Source organism: Candoia aspera, chromosome 3 (assembly GCF_035149785.1).
Source record: "Candoia aspera isolate rCanAsp1 chromosome 3, rCanAsp1.hap2, whole genome shotgun sequence".
In the NCBI taxonomy this organism is placed as follows: domain Eukaryota; kingdom Metazoa; phylum Chordata; class Lepidosauria; order Squamata; family Boidae; genus Candoia; species Candoia aspera.
In genome coordinates, this window is record NC_086155.1 from 201596595 (window position 1) to 201618145 (window position 21551).

General features: G+C 42.3%; 1 protein-coding gene across 1 annotated transcript in view; it reads right to left on the reverse strand.

Annotated features, from left to right (window-relative positions):
* Positions 1-21551, reverse strand: part of ZFAT (zinc finger and AT-hook domain containing) — a 99778-nt gene that overhangs the window by 18394 nt on the left and 59833 nt on the right. Inside the window, exons 12-15 of the mRNA XM_063299701.1 lie at positions 12551-12689; positions 3535-3653; positions 1460-1583; positions 510-643 (exon numbers count right to left, since the gene is read on the reverse strand). Of these exons, the coding sequence (XP_063155771.1) occupies positions 510-643; positions 1460-1583; positions 3535-3653; positions 12551-12689 (516 nt within the window). The remainder of the gene's footprint in view (positions 1-509; positions 644-1459; positions 1584-3534; positions 3654-12550; positions 12690-21551) is intronic.

The following is a 21551-nucleotide window of genomic DNA, read 5'->3' on the forward strand; positions in this document are numbered from 1 at the left end:
GCCAGAAGTCACAAAATTATTATATTTGTTTCATGGGTAGGCCTATATACAATAAAGAATGAAACTTGCCTCTTTAATGTGAAGTTGCCCAAATTTGAAATAATTTTTTAAATAAATTGTGATCTCCCAGGAGACCCCTAGTGACCTCCTGCGGAACCCGAGGGTGCCACAGAACCCTGGTAGAGAAACCCTGATTTAGACTGGCTGCCCGTCACCTGCCATAAATAGTTTGACATCAGGTAGTGAGCACAACCTCTTCACTTCAAGCCTTCCAAGAAACCAGTTATGCGGACACTGAGCTACACAATTCCTACATCTGCAAAGGAAATCTTTGATAAGAAAATGCAGCTGCAGTTTTGGCCCAGGAGTGAGTTGCCTGGCTGAGGAACGATCACCTCGGCTTACTCCAGATCTCAGAAATATACTTGTGTGCAAAAGAACCCAAACCAAGTTCCACAAGATCATGGCTCCAGAGAGAGCATTCCAATGGAAGTGGACAGACGTGTTACCTGCTTGACAACAGTAACGGTTCCTGGGGCCACAGCAACGACAGAAGCCAGAGCAGCGCCATCGTGGGGCTCTGTGCCCAGCTCCATGATTTGCTGAAGGATGTTGACTGCCGTGGTGGCATCAAGCCTTCCTCCTGATCAGGAAGAAGCATGAAGATTAACACTGTTATGATGATACACACTTAATGGTGTCGCTCCCACCAAAGCTCCTTCCCTTGGTTCACCTTTCTGCACTGCGCACTCTACACACCCACTCTACACACCAGGCAGGAAGTCCCTCTCGTCCTCTGATTCAGATGCCTCACCACCCTCCTTTCATGCTTATTTCCTCCTCCTTGGGGGCTTGATTGCACTTCATTCCAATTTTCCCCAACAGCCTGTGCAAATCTCCCCTCTCACTTATTTTCTCTTCAATATTAGTTGGATGCTGATGCTGTCTTTTCCACTTGTTATCTTCCAGATGTGTTAAACCACAGTTCCAATCACTTCCCAGCTACTGTGGCACTAGATTAGGAGTGTTAAAAAAAACCCTGCTGGATCCAAGTAAAGGCCCATCTAGTCTAGCGTTCTGTTCCACAGTGATCAACCAGATGTCACGGGGAGGCCCCAAACAGTGAACAGGAGACCAAGAAGCAGACTTGCAAAAGGCAATTCTAGTGCTTCTTCAAAACACCTGAAGCCATTCAGTGACTGGGTAGGATCCAGAATTGGTAGTTCCATGCCTCAGCAAGCTTTTCCTTTTTTTTCCCAAACCGCTCCAGATCCGATTTTAAAAAGCCAAGGAGCAGACACCTGCTAGGTCTCAGGTGGATGCTGCTGCTGCACTAACAAAAGGCAGATGCAGCACTGAAAGGCTTCAAGGATCCCTGAGATGTTACGTGGGATGTCAAGCACAATATTTAGACATCATTTTTCAAAGTATTCATTTGGCCTTAAGGAGAGCATTTTACCATTCTCTGAGGTATATCTTAGGTCCTGTAGAGCAGCAACAGCAGCCTGAGTTCCTTGCAGATCTTCAGCCTCGGTGATATGAAGATACTGTGTAGAGGTTTCTTCAGAAATTTCTATAGTTTGCTGCAAGACAGAATGCAATTGGAGAAGAAACGGAGTTAGCGGACACAAGCACATCCCAGAGTTGCACAAATACTTACCTACAGTTCAGGCTTAAGTATATACCTTTGAACTGCACAACTTCACAAAATGGCCCTTGACAATGAAACAAGTTAGAATCATTTGATGTATGAAGGAAGAAAAGATTCAGCAACAACAACAAAAAAATTTTTTTACAGGAAAGTAATCTGGAAATGACTTGTCAAGGTCATGTATAAGCCAGTTCCACAACTGGAAGACCGTTATCAAATAAGTCCTATCTTTCATCCTTACCAATCTAATTAATTTTACTAGTGGGTGCATAAGGATATGTGCAAGGCCATAAAAAAATCAGTGGGATTATAGGCATGAAAGTAATCCTTTTGATTAGAAGAAAACTATAACATACCACATTACTTTCAATCCAGACTTTGCCTGAAAATACCAACAATTGAGGTTCTAATTTTTACGTCAACAAGAGTCATTTAGATTTTTTTTGTCCATCGTTTTTCAAGGGGGAAATTGAGGCTGCAGTCTTGTGCACACATTCCTAAGAATAATCCCCACAGAACGCAAGGGGCTCCTTTCTAAATAAATATGCATAAGAAGACTCCATTGCATAACATCATTGCACTACATAATTAATATATAGCACATTTCCAAGGCCTTTTTAAGAATCCAAGGTTCAGCTGTCTTGTCAATCAAGGCTCCAATTTAATATTTTACAATAGGCACATTCATTTCTGCACTGCGTTTGGATATAAATGAATTTCCTGCTTCCATTTTACCTCTTGTCCCCACTATAATAACTACTCAGATAAAGCTTGAAGGTCTAGTTTAGAGGGTCTAAAATCTAAAGAAACTTGCCATAAATTTTTCTGTATAATGCTAATTGCTACGGAACGACACGGAGAGGCAGCAATTCATATAAGCGTCCAAAGTGAAACATCATGTTCTGCATTTGGATCAACTGCCACTAAGAATGGAATTTATTGGGGTGGAGGTACTGAATAGAACATTATGGATTCAAAAGGGACATGTTGCCAAGGCGAACTTTAGAGCAGCTGAACTAACCTAGGGGATTTTATGCTATTACAGACTGCCTTTTAAGGAATATATTCCACTTCCCAAATTGCTTACAGGCAAAAAATAAAAATCATCAGAATTCTGAAATGTTAAAAAAAAAAGAGTAATAGAAATAATAGCAATAATAAAAGCATTACACAGAAGACTCTGCCCCTTGTTCTGAGCAACCAAACCACATTCCACAATGGACAGAGGGATTCTGATCTGAATGTCTGGACAGATACTTATTTGATCCATCTCTGAACCCAGACTGTTTGAAACACCTTATAGTGGGCTTAGAATCAACTGGGCCCAGAAAGGTAACTGGGACAAAATAGGTAATCGAAATGCCTGCCTCTTATATGAGTTCTTACTGGTGTATTTTGCACCAAAGAAAACATCTAATCATCTTTCAAGAGTAGTCCCCATATCATGCCAATCCAATTCAGGTTGGATGGGCATGATACCGATCCAACCTGAATTCAGTGTCCCGGTGAAGTGAGGTCTGCCTTCTTCAGTTGAGAAGCACTTGGCCCGGTCAAAAGTATATGTCTTGGCTTAGGGTTCAGATTAAAGAGAGAAATGCATGGGCTAATGTTGGCACTTGTGATGGAATTTAGCTACACATTCTTGCATATTGCCATCAATTTCTTATGTATAATTTCATCCCCAAATGAGGTTTCATTATTAAAAAAAAATGACATTGAACAATTCATTTGCACTAGACAACTCTACCTATAATAACAGCAAATAGAAGCAGCACTTTTTTTTTTTCATTTTATAGGACAAAGTTATTCCAATTTTCCCTCGATTCCCATAAAGTTTGGGGAAAAGGCAATATTTTAGAACAGCTGCTGCTACTTGAATTTACCTCCCACTTGACTTCCCCATCATGCTCCATTAATTTAAGTCCATGTTTGTTTTTGAGGTGTCTGTTGAATTCCCATTTTGTCCCGTACACAAAGCTGCATACAGGACACTTCATACCACCTGGGAGAGGAAAAAAATAAAAAGAGCAAGTCACATATTTGAACCCTGATCAGCTATTAGAATCCATGCACAGATATTAAATAATAAAAACATACTGTAAACATAGCAGGATACAAATAAAGTTCATTCCTTCATTAGGTCCTAACCTGGCTAACCCCCACTAACCTTTTCATAGGTTCTATATTTCTTTCTTCCCCATATTATACAGCCTTTTACCATTTCATAGAGGGATTTTAGGCAAACTATATTTCAGATGAATATTGCTTACCTGTATGAATATGCCAAGAATATACAGGTAGTCCTCGCTTAACAACCACAATTGGGACCGGCAACTTGGTTGCTAAGTGATGCAACCATTAGGCAAAACATCACATGACTGTGGCAGACTCATGACCTCACTCCCGCTGTGGTCATTAAGCAGGTCACCCACAGTTGTTAAGTGAGAGATCATGACTGCAATTTGCTACTGGCTTCTCCATTGACTTTGCTTGTTGCAAGCTAGCTGTGAAGTGCACAAATGGCCATCACGTGACTGCAGGATGCTGTGACAGTCATAAATACCCACTGGTTGTGAAGCATCTGAATCTCAATCACGTGACCATGGGGATGCTGCAACGGTTGTGAGTGCAAGGACTGGTTGTAAAATGACTTTTCCAGTGCTGTCGTAACTTTGGTCACTAAACAGGGCAGTCGTTAAATGAGGACTACCTGTACATTAATGGGAATACATACTACCTACATCTATTTTTAAAGTCTCTAACACCATGATTCTTAAACTGGGGGAGTGGGGGGTCATTACTCCCACAGGGCAATTTAGGCATATCCTTGTGGTAATGGAGCGATTTGTAATTTATTTATTTAATAAATGTATATGGCCACCCAACTCACACACGGTGACTCCAGGTGGCTTACAAAATTAAAATCCACAGTATAAAAATCCCATCGACCCCCCCCCACCCCCGGCAGCCACCAACACAATCAAATCAGCCACTTGATCGGCTCTGCCTCTAATTACCTTTTTGTCAGTTGAGGATCCAGTGCCAAGATGCTTACGTAAAACAAGAGTCTATGGATTGGGGTTTTTTTGGGGGGGGGGGTAATGGTATTATTTGTGACCAATAGGGTATAAGAACCATGGCTCTAACAGAACCTAGACATGAGACAAAACTGTTACTACCATTACCAATTTCCCCTGTGAGTAGCAATGTATTTTTGTAAGGTTTTAGTTGCTTATATTTTATATGGTTAAGTTTCTGGACTAGGGCTGGGGAGACCCAGATTCATCCTGAGCTATGAAAGCTCCTTGGAGCTTTAGGCCAGTTCTTCTCTGATCAACTTACCACATAGGACTGATGTTGCAGGGGGAAAATGGAGAAAGGAATCCACCTTTTATTCCTGGAGGAAAGGTGGGATACAAACCTAACATATATACCAATAAATATTTTGTTATTCTGCCCTGTCAGAGACAATATAAAAGTCGGGGGGGGGGTGTGTGTGTAATAGAAGTGGCCTGTCCCAAAAAGTTTGCCAATTTCACTTTGGGATTTTTTTTTTTAATTGCTGCCTGGATATGACATCCTGAAATTGAACAGGGAAATAACAGAGTTCAAAGAGCAGAAGTGGAAGAATGTTATTTACCTCTGTGTTTTAAAAGAAATTAGAATTGCAGGTGAATGTTACCTGTTTTTATCAGGTCTTACCACAAGGCACTAGTGGAAAAACACATTTATAGTAGGTCCTGTTCAATGGTAAAAACAAAAAATCCAGGACAATGAACCCAAAAAAGTTTGCTGGATCTTCGGGTTGGTAGTGGGGGGTCGGGGGGTGGGGGGGAAGAAACCAGAACAAACACCTGAACGCAGGAGTCCCTCTTTAGGGGGAGATGGGCAGTGATGAAATTTGATAAATAAATTAGTAATCGCTTTCTTTCTCTGCTAATATTTAGCAACGACCAATAATGGCATCAGATCAGCATGGACCTGGAGCAGTTGCCACCTTGGCAATGCAGAAGGCTGTCCCTGGGGCAAGGCATTTTTAAAAGTCCAAGCAACATAATGGAAAATTGGCTGTTGTTACGACAGCTCCAACAACAGTATTTTAATGCCCCCCCCACGAAGTTCAGCCAACTTTTCAGAAGATGGAATTTCACCAGCAAGGTGGCTGGTAAATTGGAATGAATTACTTCTGCTAATTCACTTGGAACATTAAATAAAATTTATGTTCTTTGCTGACTTTTATTAGTCTTCAAGGATTTTCTAAGACTCCACCATGACTGTCTTTAAACATGTTAGACAAGGCAGCTCCCTGGCTTCATTCTAAGCTAGAGTTGCTTCTCAATTAAATGCCTTAATATGCAACAGTGCATGACTCTCAGTTCTGGAACAGTATAGGACAAAGACATTATCAGTTACCAAACCTGAACTGAAATATTTGTTCCATATTCCCCTCTTAATAAAAACTCAATTAGAAGAAAGACCTTCCCTTATTTCTTTTAAATTAAAATTACTGCAACAATAACACTCTGTTAATTAAAGTAGCCACCTCTGTCACCGTGACTTTAATTAAGGAACAACAAATGAAAGTATGCAATTGCGCCAGTAGCATAAAACTGTGTGGTAGTTAATTGACATTGCAGCTGAAGAAAATTAATTTCTCTCCAATTCATTAACTACTGTGGCAATATGAGGCAAAAGGTCACTGCATGGCACACCTTATCTGCTTTTGACACCAGCGTACACATTAAATTGAAGCATTTCTCATTTCTGAAACAGCGAGACAGACCACTTTTCTCCCGCCCTCCCCCCTATAAATGGTCCTTTGGAAATGATTTCATTTGTGTTGTGCAGGATTGAATGAATATATATTCTGAGGATTAATGCAGGGAGGGTTCTTACAAACCCCTGCCCTGATTAGCAGCTCCTGCAATAAATCTCCATATGGCTGCTCAAATTTGGGAAGAGGGGAATACGAAGGTGTCCACAGAGAAATCGACTGAAAACAATACGGTAGTTATGCCTTTATCTGTAGCTTAAACCCAAGAGAGTTTACAGGTTTGCTACATGGAGCAGCTCAAACTTAAACCGATTGAGTTTCACTATACAAACTTATCTACACATTGCAACCAATATTCTGGCCACACAGTCGTGTTTTCTTTTGGGGGCAAGCAAAACACAAGTTGGGAGACTTTTAAAGAGATTGGAGTGCCCTTCCCCAGTTTATCATATCTGCACTCTCAAAATGTGCTCTTTTTCCATTTAAATCTCAGCCTCTCAAACAACTGTCTCTTACCAGAAAACCAACATCAGCATATGACATAGAAGTGCAGCATGGGTACATTCCCAGCTACCACTTGAAGTTTCTCCCCACCCCTCCCCAAATGTAGTTGATCAAGGAACACTTATTTATATCCCTCTAGACCAGAGGTTCTCCCCCTTTCAGGGGGTCTGCAAAGTCAAACAAACAAACAAACAAACAAACAACCATTTTAACCTTTCTCAGTTTTAATTTCTGATCTGGTATGCTGCTCTAGACTGTTGCAGGCAAGGGTTATTCTCTTCCAATACTGGATTCTTGACTTGCACTGATATCTCAACCTTCCATGTGGCTAATGAATTTGGCCCCTGTCTTTGCCTTGAGGGAACTGTCTTACAGTAAATTAGCCCATTGGCTTGTCTTGTCTAGAACAGTCAACTAGGAAAGAATGGCTGTAATGATTGCACATGACAATGGCCTTACTAGGCCAAACCAAAAAGCCATTTAAAGCAATTCCTCTTTCCCGCATGGCCAACCTCCATGGATGGAGGAAGGGGTACAGGAAAGAAATATTTCTCTCTTACTGATATTCCTAGGTGCGCTGCCTCTGACGTTAATGGTAGCATTCAGGATCATAACAGCCAGTAGCTGGGTTCATACATTATGCTAATCTGTGATTTCTTTAACCAAGGATTGTTGAGTATACCACCATTGGCTCTACACAACATATTAAGCCACAGTAGTTTGCTTCACACAACATAACTTAGCCAAAATGAATACAACTATGTTAATCTGGGTGGCTTACAAATAGTAAAAATAGCAAATCACTAAAACAGTTCAATATAAATACCTAAAAATACAAATACATATACCACATATACAATATACAATATAAAATTCCAGATGGGAAGATATTAACCTTGGCACCCTCATGGGGCCAACCACCCCCAGGAATAACTGTCCCTCCTCCCATCCCAGGGCAGCTGGCATAACCAAGTTTTTACTCCCTTTCGGAAGGCCGGGAGAGTGGGGGCTTGCCTTATCTCTGGGGGTAGCTTATTCCAAAGGGCGGGTGCTACGGCAGAGAAGGCCCTCTTCCTGGACCCTGCCAATTGGCAATCCCACATGGACAGGGTCCGCAGCATGCCCTCTCTGCCTGACCAGGTGGGATGGGTCGATGTAACGGGGGTGAGGCGGTCCCGCAGGTAACCTGGCGCCATGCCATGTAGGGCTTTAAAGGTGATAACCAACACCTTGAATTGGACCCGGAAGCAGACTGGTATCCATGCAGCTTGTGTAGCAAAGGTGTTACGTGCGCCCTTCTAGGGGCTCCTAAGGCTGCTTGCGCTGCTACATTTTGCACCTAGCAAAAATTCTAGCCTGATGCCTTAACCACTACACCAAACTGGCTTTCCCCCTGCAAATAAGAAGGCATCAATAAGGCACGCTCCTCCACCCCAGTCTTCTCAAAGGTGGAACTGTAACGCAGTCCCAAGCTGGATTATGCACGCTGTAGCCCTGAGCTGCCTCCTCTCCTAGTACATGCTGGGATAAACAGATCCATCTTTATCTTATCACAAACTCTTATATTTTCAGCCATGGTCAGGACTCTAAATAGCCCCCATATATTTTATGCTAATCTGCCCTGTTCAAATTTCTGTGACACTGGAAGGGAAAACTCAGCACAGATTCTTTAACGCATTTGTCTTGGGCCACCATTTCCATGCTGCTGAAACATGGACGCATGCTTCTTACAGACATGAATTCTTTGAAGAAAAAGAATGGTAAAGAAAAAGAATAATTTAGCAATGCTTTAAAATGCCATGCTTGGGAAAATTACGTTTTATTCATTACCTAGAGCTGCAGCATTATTCTGGCATCTATTCTAGTGTAACGAAACAGGGAAAATTTTAAATCCCCACAAACTGCTTTGAAATGGGGGAAGAGTTTTAAATAACGTCATTCAGCGTTGGAAGATAACGTGGAAACCATCAGAAATAAAGTAAGAAAGTCATCTCATTCAACCAGCTCAGCATTTTAAAATACACCACAATCTAAACTGGGGACCTTTATTTCCCCAATTACATCCTTTTGTGATGTCCTGGATCTTTTAAATCCATTTCGTACCCCGCAAGCTATTTGATTGAACTGCCAGATTGTCAAACTGCGCAGCAGCGGAGTGTCCCCTGGGAGATGAAAGACAGTCTCCTGAGAGATTACATTTGAATCCTCTACTGTCCTCCAAACCCTTTCAAAAAAAAAAAAAAAAGCTTATTTGAATTTATTTCATTCGATGTCACAGCACTCTTTACGTCCATAATCCTGAACTACCGAAACAATCTATGGCAGCAGTACTACACAACACATCCGACCTAGCCAAATACACTAAGATTGAAATACCCAGAATGATGGACCTCATCAACCCCTGCCTCACTACCTACTGTGAGAAGAATTCAAGACCCCCCCCTCCCTTTTGCTGCCATATGGTCTTCCCCAAACCCTGCTTCCCCCAATACTGCCTTTCCCTTGAGCAAGGTAAAAGGTTAAAGGTAAAGGTAAAGGTTTCCCTTGACGTAAAGTCCAGTCGTGTCCGACTCTAGGGGGCGGTGCTCATCTCCGTTTCAAAGCCTTGGAGCCGGCGTTGTCCATAGGACACTTCCGGGTCATGTGGCCAGCATGACTCACGGAACGCCGTTACCTTCCCGCCAAAGCGGTACCAATTAATCTACTCACATTTGCATGTTTTCGAACTGCTTGGTGTGCAGGAGCTGGGACGAGCAACGGGAGCTCACCCCGCCGCGCGGTTTCGAACCGCCGACCTTTCGATCGACAGCTCAGCGGTTTAACCCGCAGCGCCACCGCGTCCCTCCAGGTAAAAGGTTAACAGTTACAAAATCGAGTGGGTTCATACAAAGAGGATGCCAGAGGTTAAAATGTGACAGGAAACTCCAGCTGTTTAGACAAAAGATTCCCTTCAGACTTAATCAGAGACCTTGCAAGACAAAAGGTCGCCCATTCACAGAACTTAGCAGAGCCCATTCAGTAGACCATCCTCCCCAGCCAAACAGATCTCCCTAAGCCAATCACAAAAGATTCCTTCCAAGGTGACAAAGCCACACTAGTAGACAAAGCCACAGCCCAGCAGAGAACGCAAACAGCAGGGAGCCTGACCACAGAGCGCCTCCTCTCTGAACTCCGGTAAACTGCACTTTCCCGGAATTCCTAGAGAGCGCCCCCTGCCAAGAAACCGGCCAAGTGCACCCTCTCAGAAGTTCCTAGAAGGCAGGAACACTTTGCATAACAGTAGCCAAGCTCTCCTATATAAAGAGCTTGTGGGGAGAATACAAGCGTGGCCACCTCCAACCAGCAGAGTCTGCACCACGCTCTTGGAAAATAAAATTATCTCTGTTCACGCAATCGCCTAAGAACTTTCATTCCTGGCTTGGAACGGACCTGATAAGATTTCCTTCCAACGTTACTTTCAGTTTGATGGACAAGTATACCAACAAATCAGAGGAACACGCATGGGATCACCTCTCTCAGGACTCATAGCAGAGACCATAATGCAGCGTCCAGAAACTCTAGCACTCCCACACGTGCAACCCAAAGTGTGGGTCAGGTATGTAGACGGCACCTTCATCATAATAAAAAAGGGACAACTAGAGAAGACCCATGAGACAATCAACATCTTCAAAGGAATAAAGTTCACAAGGGAAGAAGGAAACAACAACACACTACCCTCCCTGGATATCCTCAGCAGCAGAGGAGACAACAGCAAATTAGAAACGCAAGTCTATCGAAAAACAAGCCACGCTCGCCAAGGGCTCCATTACCAAACTCAACCTCCCATAGGAGGAGCTGTGTAAGAACATGATTTCAATGGGCACAAATGCACTGCAGCAACCCAGAACACCATCAAAAGGAAAGGGACCGCCCATACAGCATCTTCCAGCAAAATGGATACCCACGCAACTTTATCAAACTGACCACTCAACCCACTACAGCACAACCAGCACAAGCTATGAAAAGCATAACGCTGCCATGCATCAGAAACATCTCAGAAACAACCAACAGACTATTACAACTACACGGCATCACCGAAGTACACAAACCAACGAAAGCCCTCCAGGACATCTTAAGCAAACCGAACGACCCAGTAGCCCAAGAAGAAAACAACAGGAGTCATCTGCAACATTCAGGGTAAGGACTGTAGCTGCCACTTTGTAGGACAGACAGGCAGAAGACTAGCAGAGCGCATCCACGAACACCAACTAGCAGTCAGAAGACACGATGAGAACTCCTTCATCTCACAACACACGGACAGACTCAACCACAGTTTCAACGGGGAAACTGTGAGCATCCTAGACCAGGCCAAATCCAAAAAAGCTAGGAAATTCCTGGAAGCTTGGCATTCAGATGAATCAGCCATCAATACATACATAGAGATAAACCACATTTATACACCATTCAAAAGAGACAAGAAAAAGGTAAGAAGGAAACAAAAAGACCAGAACACATTCTCTCCAGCAGCCAACACTCAGATAAACAGGTATTAACACCAGACAAACAATCAAGCAGAAAACAATACCCCAATCAAGGAACTACCAAGGAGAAAACCATGCCCCACCAACACCGGCAGGGCAAGCTACTATATGTAAACAGGAAGCAAACCCCACACTCCCTCGCACTGATGAAACGAGTGCAAGCAAACAACCAAGCTCAGAGAGCGCCAAGGATTCCAAAAAAAGAAAAAGAAAACTCATTTTGAGGTCCAAAAAAGAAATATTCCTTTTTAATTTGCTGCCTGCCTGGCCAATCTTCTGGTGCTGAATTTACTACTTGGAAGCAGGTCCAGCTAATTTCACATCTCTAGCAAATAAATAGGTGTTGGAATGAAGTGTCAAGTGAATGTGCCACAGGGAGCTTCAAGAAAGAGTAACTGACTGGGATTACACCTCCAGGTCAGATTCATAGGGACCTTGTTGGTAATCCTCGCAATGAATCGCATGTCAGACTTACTCAATCAGGTGCGTTTTAGGCAGGCTGCTTCACTTTGATAGAAATGACCTCTGCCTCTGCAGCAGACAGCTGAAGGCCAGGAAGCAGCTGCTTTAACAAGATTTGCTGACTCCACTGCAGTGGTGAGAGATATCGCAAAGGGGATGGTTGAAGCAAAATGTCTCTCCAAGCTTTTGCACAACCCCAAAGCATTTATCAAAGCAAAGCTTACCAGGTGGTGAGATGGGCAGGGCAGAGATTGATGGGAACTATTTCCATGTTCAGGTGTGGAGATCTCAGACCAAATCAGAACAAACCTACATAGGCTGATTTGAACATTGCTCCCCTCAGATGTTTCAGATGATACATAAGATTAAACTTGGATTATTTTTCCAAAGTGAACAAGAAGGAAATATTGGACTTCTTATTTATGTGATTTATCCGTTCCAACTCAACCATTTTTCTTTCTTGGAAAGGATGCTCAAAAGTCAATCCATGAAGGAGAAGGAAGGCGAAAGGAAACCACCATCCACCACAGGGGGAAAAAAAAAATTAAGACAACAGCTGCAAAATATTCTCTCTGTGAGAAAAGGAACTGTAAATTAATGGAAGGAAAAGTCTCTGTGTTTTCAAAACGGACAGGTTACCTTGCTGGAGAAGGGCTTCAGCTGCAAATTCACCAGAGCCTGCATTAACATACTCCTCACTGGGATGTTTCCTATTATAATGTCTTTTGAGAGAACCAGATATGTTGCAGGAATAATGGCAGTGTGCGCAGCGGAAAGGCTAGAGAAAGGAAGAGGAAATGAATTAGTTATAGCTGTATTCAGTCTTCAGACGCTGCCCATCTTATTGCTAGCTTACTATAATAAGATTGAGATCTGTCTTGCTCCATATGTTAACAAGTAAACTTGTCCCATTATGTCACTGTAATGATTGCCTATTCTAAAACAGTATCAGACTCACAGGCAAGATTCAAGGATATCTGATTTATTAAAGGACAGCATGCAGGATCACAGAGAAAGCTGAGAATGATAAAAGCACGCCAAACGCAAACTAAAAACCCTCGGTGCAAATGAGATCCCTGCCCCCGTAGAATCTTCCCAAGCTCACAATCCCAGGTGCTCCTAACGGCTTCTGATGGTCTGCGGGAAAAGGCCTTGAGCAGAGCACATAACCCAAACACATTCCATTGAAATGAACAGAGATACAGAGCTTGGCACGAGGTTTCACAGCAGCTCCCTCCCAAACAGAAACGCGCGTCAGCGCCATGGCATGGGAAACGTTACCATGTATAAAGTACATTGAAACAGTGAACATGACAGCCACGCTCTGAAAGCAAAACGTATCACGGCAACACATCTTCGATTTTATTACCTTTTTACACCCTGCAAAGTTTTACAACATGGTAGAAAACTACCAGCCCTGAACAATTCAGTGAACTATTTATTTGCCATGACTGCTAAATTCTGCTCTCTTTCATAAAGAGATAGATTGCCAGAGCAAATGAAATTACAAAAACAAGCGCAACCTTTTTATTGACTAAATAAATTACTGCTCAATAAAATTAATGCCCTGTGCTAATTCAGTGGCATACTGCCAGATGCAAATAGACAGGAAAGCAGATTTTTTAAACCCTGTTCAAAAATGGCTTCTATAAAAAGACTAATGCGTTGGGGAGTGCAACAGAGACGCAAAACTGCCCACAAAAACGGCATTTATTCCAAGAAGTCTTAGGCCGCAGAACTGCACTGTCACAAAGCCCAGAAAAGACCAATAAACAGGAAAGCTCACAGGTTTCTACTCTCAGATAATGTATGCCTAGAGTTTAATGCAGTTTGCATCCAAGATTTATACTTAGAAGGCATGGACCTATTTAAGCCTGTTCAAGATGTGAAGACGAGTGTCATAATAACAAATTAAAGACTTAATACAGATTGTTATTGTTATTGCTGTTGTTATTACTACGAATATTGCAATCCTCCTGCTTTTCTCCCAGAGCATTTTATCCCCATAACACCACCTCTGGCTTGAAAGAGATTGACTGACCCACAAATTACAGAACATCCTATATAATTTAAAAAGAAAAAACTAAATAAAACTTATCATAAAATACAGACATCCATCAGCAAAAAACTGTACTATCCAATAAAATCTGAGCATAGATCATCATCAAAATGGAGACACATAAAGTATCACGCAGCAATGAATGTCTGATGAAATAAAAGTGTTTTTGTTGCCTGTCTAAAACAAGTAAAAAAAAGGAACCGAAACACTCTCTCCAGCAAGGCGTTTCTCCACTTGGTTCTTGCTATTTGAAAGAAATCTACAGGTAGTCCTCGACTTACAACCATAACTGGAACTGGAATTTCCATTGTAAGTCGTTGCGGTCATAAGTTGAGTCACCACATGACCGGACCCGATTTTATGACCATTTTTACAGCAGCCGTTAAGCGAATCACCATGGTTGTTAAGCAAATCCAGCTACCCAATGGGCGTTTTTTGCGGGAAAACAGCAAAAAACATCATAGAACGCAATCACATGACTGTGGGATGCTACAACCGGTCATAAATGTGAGCCAGTTGCCAAGCACCTGAAATGTGATCACGTGACTGTGGGAGGTGGTGAGACATTTTGCAATGCTCGGAAGTGCTTTATAGGCTGTAAAGCACCAATTCCAAGGCTGTTGTAACTTTGGACCATCGTTAAATGAACAATCGTAAGTCGAGGACTACTTATATCTCACCAATCTAATAGTAGACTCTGTTCATTATCATAACTAACAGACAAGTTCATAATGGAAGGAGGTGGCCTTTACACAACCTCCAAAGAATCAGGTCTTTGCATAGCAAAATTGCCACTTTGAATTGTGGAAGTCAGTGAAAATCTAAGTATAGGTAATCTGGCCTTTGTCATGTACCCCTGACCAAAAGTTTAATCACCATGTAGCTGAGATTCTGACACTCTCTCCAGTGTCTGCCCCATGTAGATAACCTTACTGATTCGAGATGTTAAATCATAACATCTGGGCGACCTTGGGCCAGTCGCTCTCTCTCAGCCCAACTCACCTCATAGGGTTGTTGTTGTGGGGAAAATAGGAGGAGGAAGGAGTACTAGGTATGTTCGCCGCCTTGAGCTATTTATAAAAATAATAAAGGCGGGATTAAAAAATTAAATAAAAATAAATTGCAGTGACAAAAGTCACCTTAGAAAGGAAATGAGGTACAGCAGGAATCCTCGGAGGGAAGGAGGACATTGGCCCAAAGGGTGGATGAGTTTGCAGACTTATATCCAAGGTTTATGAACAGACTGTGTTGCATAGATCATACTCATCTGTACACCCAGATAAAATCAGTCCAGAAAAGAAAGCTCCCAGAGATATAGAGTATGTACACAAGATGGTAGGTAAATCTCTATAGCGGCGCCCTCCAAATGTGTTATCATTAGAACTTCTAATACCGAGATACATCTTGAGATTCTAGTTTTACTGGAGGGTGCTGCTCAGATGATTCCAGAGATTCTATGCTAACCTTATAGCCCAGATCCATTAGAGTCAATGTAACCCAACTTCAGTGACTCATCTGTTCTCAAGATGTCATACAACCAAACTCTCATAGTAGTTCCCACCTGGAGATAGATAGATAGATAGATAGATAGATAGATAGATAGATAGATAAATTTTTCAAATTTTGTTACCGTCCATCTCCCCCCAAAAATGGACATGTCCCTTTTGAATAGGGAGGGTTATCTATCTATCTATCTATCTATCTATCTATCTATCTATCTATCTATCTATCTATCTATCTATTTTATTCCCCACCCATCTCACTCAAAGAGCGACTCTGGGCAGGTTCATTTATTTATGATAACTCACAGCACCGGAAGTGTGTCTTCCAGCTAAGCGTTTAATTTCATTGAACATTAATGTATTTAATTTCATATATTTGTATATTTAAAAAGATGGCAAAATAATTGAAGCACTCTAGATTGTGTTAGAAAGTGCTTCTTCTACCTGTTCAGAATTCATATGAAGAAATAAAACCGATGAAAGATAGGCTTGTTTCTTAAGAGACGTTATAATCTCTGAAGACTCTTAGAAGTCAAAGGGTTTTAAAACAATCTCAGAGTTAATTGTTTAATATCTTGTGTGCCAGCTAATGATTCTGAACTGCTATTAGAAACAATGACCAGTCTTCAACTAGAGCAACAAATAAGTGTTTACAATTTGGGTAGCCACCGTAATTAAATGTTCCAGTAATTAGCATTTTAGAAGCTGAACCCAAGTGAAACTTTGGCTGTGCGTGCATGCCCTTTACTCAAATCCCCGAAGAACACAAAAATTGCTTGGAGTTTTGGAGGTGTCTTCGAGGAAAAGTGGCCAGGAGAGTACGAGCCACATTTTTATGCTCAACCTATTTGCTTCATTAAATGATGAGGTATGGCCTTATACAGGGCACAGGGAATGGCTTTGAAGGACAGGAGGAAAAGCCGCTACCAACGCAGTGATCATACGAGGGTAACTTAAGTCCATTCCAAGAAACTGATGTGACAAAAGTCTCAGACAGGCGGGAAGCACATTCAGACTTGCAAGGTTCTGTTACCTTAGCTGTTCTAATAAAAGTAGTTTTAGACCGAACAGGTAGTCCTTGTTTAGCGACTGCCTCGGACAGCAACACGACGGTGATGAAAAAGTAACTTTGCGACCAATGTGTGCATTTACAACCTTCGCAGTCTCTCTCTGTGTCATGTGTTCGCCATTACAGTCAGTCAGCATACATCCCGTGCCTGACCCATTTTTTTTTTCCTTTTTCCTCCTTGCGGAGCAGAGAGATTGCCTAAACAAGCAATCTCTTCCTGAGGTGCTTTTCTCTGCAGCTTGGTGAGTCCCTAAAAAGTGCTATCCGCAAGTTAACGAGCTCAGCTCTGTTACCCTAATTAGCTCAGTAGAATCCTCCCACTGGCCGGTGCTGCTCTCCGAAACTGAGGACACAGTAATCAGTTTCACACTAAGGGCTTTCTTTTGCTCCCTAAGTGGCTTGGGGATCCCAAGCCGGGGCCAGTGCATTCCCTTCAGTGCGTATTCCTCATTGCGTGCCTGCTTACTCTCTTGTAATCCCTTTCTCCCCAGTGAATGTAAATATAAGCAATTCCTTCCTGCTAATTATCCCAAGCACTGGAATGAGCATTCCCAAGGATGGGACAGTAGGGGAAAAGGGCTATAAGATTTGCCCTTTTACCCAGCTTCCTCGTGAGTCAAGTTCCGTAAACTTCCCAGCCATTTGGGCTCACCCAGCTATTTGGGGTCATAGCCTTCTGATGCTGTAAAGCAAAGGAAAGCTGAAATAAGACAGTAAGCACAGTTGCGGTTTCACTTAGTGACCAAGTTACCAGTCCCAACTGTGGTCGCTAAATGAGGACTACCTGTAGCTGGCATTGGTTTCTTAGTCTGATCTACCCTACAGGGCTGATAGATCTACTTTTTCCAGCAAGGCTACAATGGTCAACAGATTGAGCATGCTTGGCTGGCCCTTCAATTCTTGCAAGCAGTTTTTTTTTTTTTTTTAGCCAAGCCCCAGTATCAGTAATGACTCAAAATGGGTAGAGCTAAGCTTGAAGTAAGAGAGCAGAAGCAAGGACCACAGAGCAGAGGGACATTTCTGCCCATCGTACTTCCATCTTTTTCTGTAAAAGGTGAATCAGAGCAGACAGTCAAGCAATATTATTGCCTAGGTTGGTCCTAGGAGGATTTCTTTCTTTCAGGGCAAAGCTATTATTATTATTGTTATTGTTATTTCCCACCTTTGTATGTATAACTCAAGGCAGCAAACATACCTAATACTCCTTCCTCCTCCTATTTAGTAGGCATAATGGCTTGGAGCACAGTATGCATTGTGAGTAGTATTTCTCCTTCCCAAAAGAGGTAGGCAACTGTTTTGGCTATTAGAAAAGTAGTTTGTGTGCGCCTTGGTTAGATGTTGTGTTCGAAAAGTTAACTTGAACACAGACAGCTGGTATACAACTGCCTGGAGCAACCAATGGTCTTCTCTGAAGGAAGGTGCATCAGAAATATGACAGGCTCTGTAACATGTGAAGAAACTTTTCCCAGTGTATCCCATAAGAAGGCAGGCAGTGGGCCTCACAAGACAATACTTTCTTGGTAAGGAAATTCAAAACAAACTTTAGGCTTCTCTGTCCCTAATTCTTGACCCACCTACTCTTTTTTCCCTTCCGTTACGGACTGTCTAAGGCTTTGAACGGCATATAAATAGGCTCCACTTTTGAAAGCGATGCATTCACTCGAGTTCTTGTGTTGTCACTTCACCCTTTTTCCTAATAAGTCTTATTAAATCCTAGCCCAGAGATTTATTTATTATTTATGTATTATTCAAATTTAATTACCGCCCATCTCCCCCAAAAGAGGGACTCTGGGCGGTTTACAGTAAAATCAGACTACGGTCATAAACATTAAGATCTCATAAAAAACCAGATACATTACAAGTATTATAAAATGCAATAAATATATATAAAATCCAAGAGGCTATAAAATTCCAAGCTGGTGGGAGGGACTCTAGAGTGCGAGCCACCCCCAAGAATGGTCGCCCACTTTCCTGCCCCAGGCGAGGTGGCAGACTTGTCTCTCTCCTGTTCTTCTGCAGTCATGATTGTTGCCAGGGATTGTTGCCTACTAACCACAGCCATGGCTCTTCTGCTATATTCCTCACATCTCCTGGTAATTTTTCCAACTATCTTAATAGAACCATGTCATGGTTAAAGCATTTAACTGGCACCAGGGTACCCAGTTAAAGTCCGCCCTCAGCTACAGAAGTCCATTGGATGACTCTGGGCCAGGCACTCTCTCTCAGGCCAACCCATTGTGAGGAAAAATGGAAGCGGGACTATCTCGAGGCCCTGAACAAAATGTGAGATGTAAATCCCTTGGCGATACTTCACTGTGAACAAAACATAAAATCTGAAATAAGCTCACTTCACTTAGCAGGTTGCCCATTGTTTTCATTCATCAAATGTCATACAACTCTTATACTATTAACCAGTATGGCCTCTCTCAGCCAAGGTTCACAACAACAGTAGCCTGTTTAGGTAAAGGTAAAGGTTTCCCTTGACGTAAAGTCCAGTCGTGTCCGACTCTAGGGGGCGGTGCTCATCTCCGTTTCAAAGCCTTGGAGCCGGCGTTGTCCATAGGACACTTCCGGGTCATGTGGCCAGCATGACTCACGGAACGCCGTTACCTTCCCGCCGAAGCGGTACCAATTAATCTACTCACATTTGCATGTTTTCGAACTGCTTGGTGTGCAGGAGCTGGGACGAGCAACGGGAGCTCACCCCGCCGCGCGGTTTCGAACCGCCGACCTTCCGATCGACAGCTCAGCGGTTTAACCCGCAGCGCCACCGCGTCCCTGTTTAAATGATTCAAAAAATCACCTTGCCTATCCAGTGGGCATTTAACAAAAGCTGCAGGAGTTCTGTATGAACCTTCTTCAGAAAAATGGTTTCATCATGCAAAAAGAATGCAATATTCCATAAATGATACTAAACATACTTATGCTGGAACGTACAAAATAAATTTAAAACTGTTCCCATTAGTGACAGACTTCTTCGTTTAGTAAGATGAACTTTAGAGAAATTAACAGAATGATTAATGTGCCAGTTTGGCACAGTGGTTAAATGTTGGAGTAGGACCCGGAAGACCCAGGTTGGAGTCTGGCTTTAGTTATAGAATCTCACTCTTTTGGACTCGTTTATCTCACAGTAGGTTTTGTGTGTGTGTGTGTGAGAGAGAAAAAAACTGGAGGCAAAACTGCCCCCAGCTGTATTCTTGAAGAAAAGGCAGAACTGTAAATTCCAATGAACAAATTAACATTTATTCAACATCTCTTTTATTTAAAAAAAATCTTCAAGCGAAGTAATAGTTATAAAAAACCTAAACATTCTAATTCAACAAAAAAACAGGCAGACTTGAAGTGGCCATCACCCATTCTTAAATGCCCAGGTGAATAAACAGGTTTTGGCAAAACTCTGAAACACCAATAAAACTGGAACAAGGGCATTCCAACACTGGCTGCCACCATGGAGAAGCTGTAACTTGCATTAGCAAGCAATGTGCCTATTTCTTCCCCTTTTAAAACTTAGTAGTTTATCTTGTTTTAGTGAACCCCAACTCCCAACATTCCACACACCTTCTGGTGATGCCAATATTTGGGTAGTTCAATCTATAGAGATAACCAGGACATTGGCTGGTCAGATTCCTTTTGGTGACTTTCAGTTTTTAAAGTCTGAAGGTAAGGACAGTGAAGTCCTTGGTGCTCTCTGAGCCTTGGTGTTTTCTTGCAGACGTTTCATTGCCAGACTAGGCAACATCTTCAGTGCAAGGCTGGCAGTGCTAGTGCTAAGTCTGGCAATGAAACGTCTGCAAGAAAACACCAAGGCTCAGAGAGCACCAAGGACTCCACAGTTCAACCCTGAGCTACAGATATTCTCTTCGGTAAGGACAGTGTTTGTTAAGAGCAAATCAACTATTTGCTTCTCTCCTTCCTGACTCTACCTAGTAGGGAAACGATGCTCAGATGGATCCAGGTATACATTTTTGCTTATGAAAAAGACTGGTCTCGGCCTTATTAAAGGAGACCTTAGTGAGTCCACTCCTTAAAAAAAGCCATTGCTAGACCCAGATGATCTGAAAACTTGTACAGGCCTCTGGCCAACACCCCCTTGCTGAACAAGCTGCCCGAGGGAGTCAGGGCTGATTAAATCCAAACAATATTGGATGAAATTAATTTTCTGCATCCATTTCAACTGTGGGTATGTAGATATAGAGCGAAGAACCACGCTGAGATCAGAAGCTTTAGCTCTAGTGTTTGTTGTTCTGCTCTACAGTACAGAATCCTGCTAAATTGAGAAAGCACCAGCAATTCCTACCAGAAAAGCCCAGAAGGCTAAGGTGATTCTCTTCTGGATTTCTTGATAGGGAGGTGAAGAGAATCAGTACTGCGCGTGCATTTTTCCCCTGGAAAGGGCCCCCCTCTCCTTCATCAGCAATGTCCATAACAGTATGACACTTAACCTCCCATGGTTACACTGAGGGATGATTTTTGCTAGGACAGAAATACAGGGACCATGTTGATTGCTGTAGACTTCTCAGCAACCTTTGAGAACATCAAAACATGGTATCCCTATGGACAGACTGTCCAGGTTAGGTGTAGGGGAACAGCATTCTGGTGTACTGAATGGCCACCTGAGCATAGGACTTTTCACTGACAGCCCCTGAGCCTGGAGTATTCTTCATAGTGAGGTGCACCTAGTATTGAACTTTACCATCTTTCCAGCATTATGCAAAGATGTTTTTATTCTCTCAGGCATCTTAATCAATTAATGTTTAATGCTTAATCCATGAATGTTTAATCCATGAAACATATTTGCTGCTTGGAAATGTATTAACTATGCCGGCTGTTGCCTTTATCGTTTTATGGTCATGTACTTTAATTATTGCGTTTTAATGTTCTATTTAATTTTTCATAATTTTATTTGGTGATATTAACATGTGGCAACCTACCCTGGGAAACTCTGGGTTTGAAGGAAAGCATGTAAAATTTTAAAATAAATAAGTAATATGTAATAGATTATAAATGAAG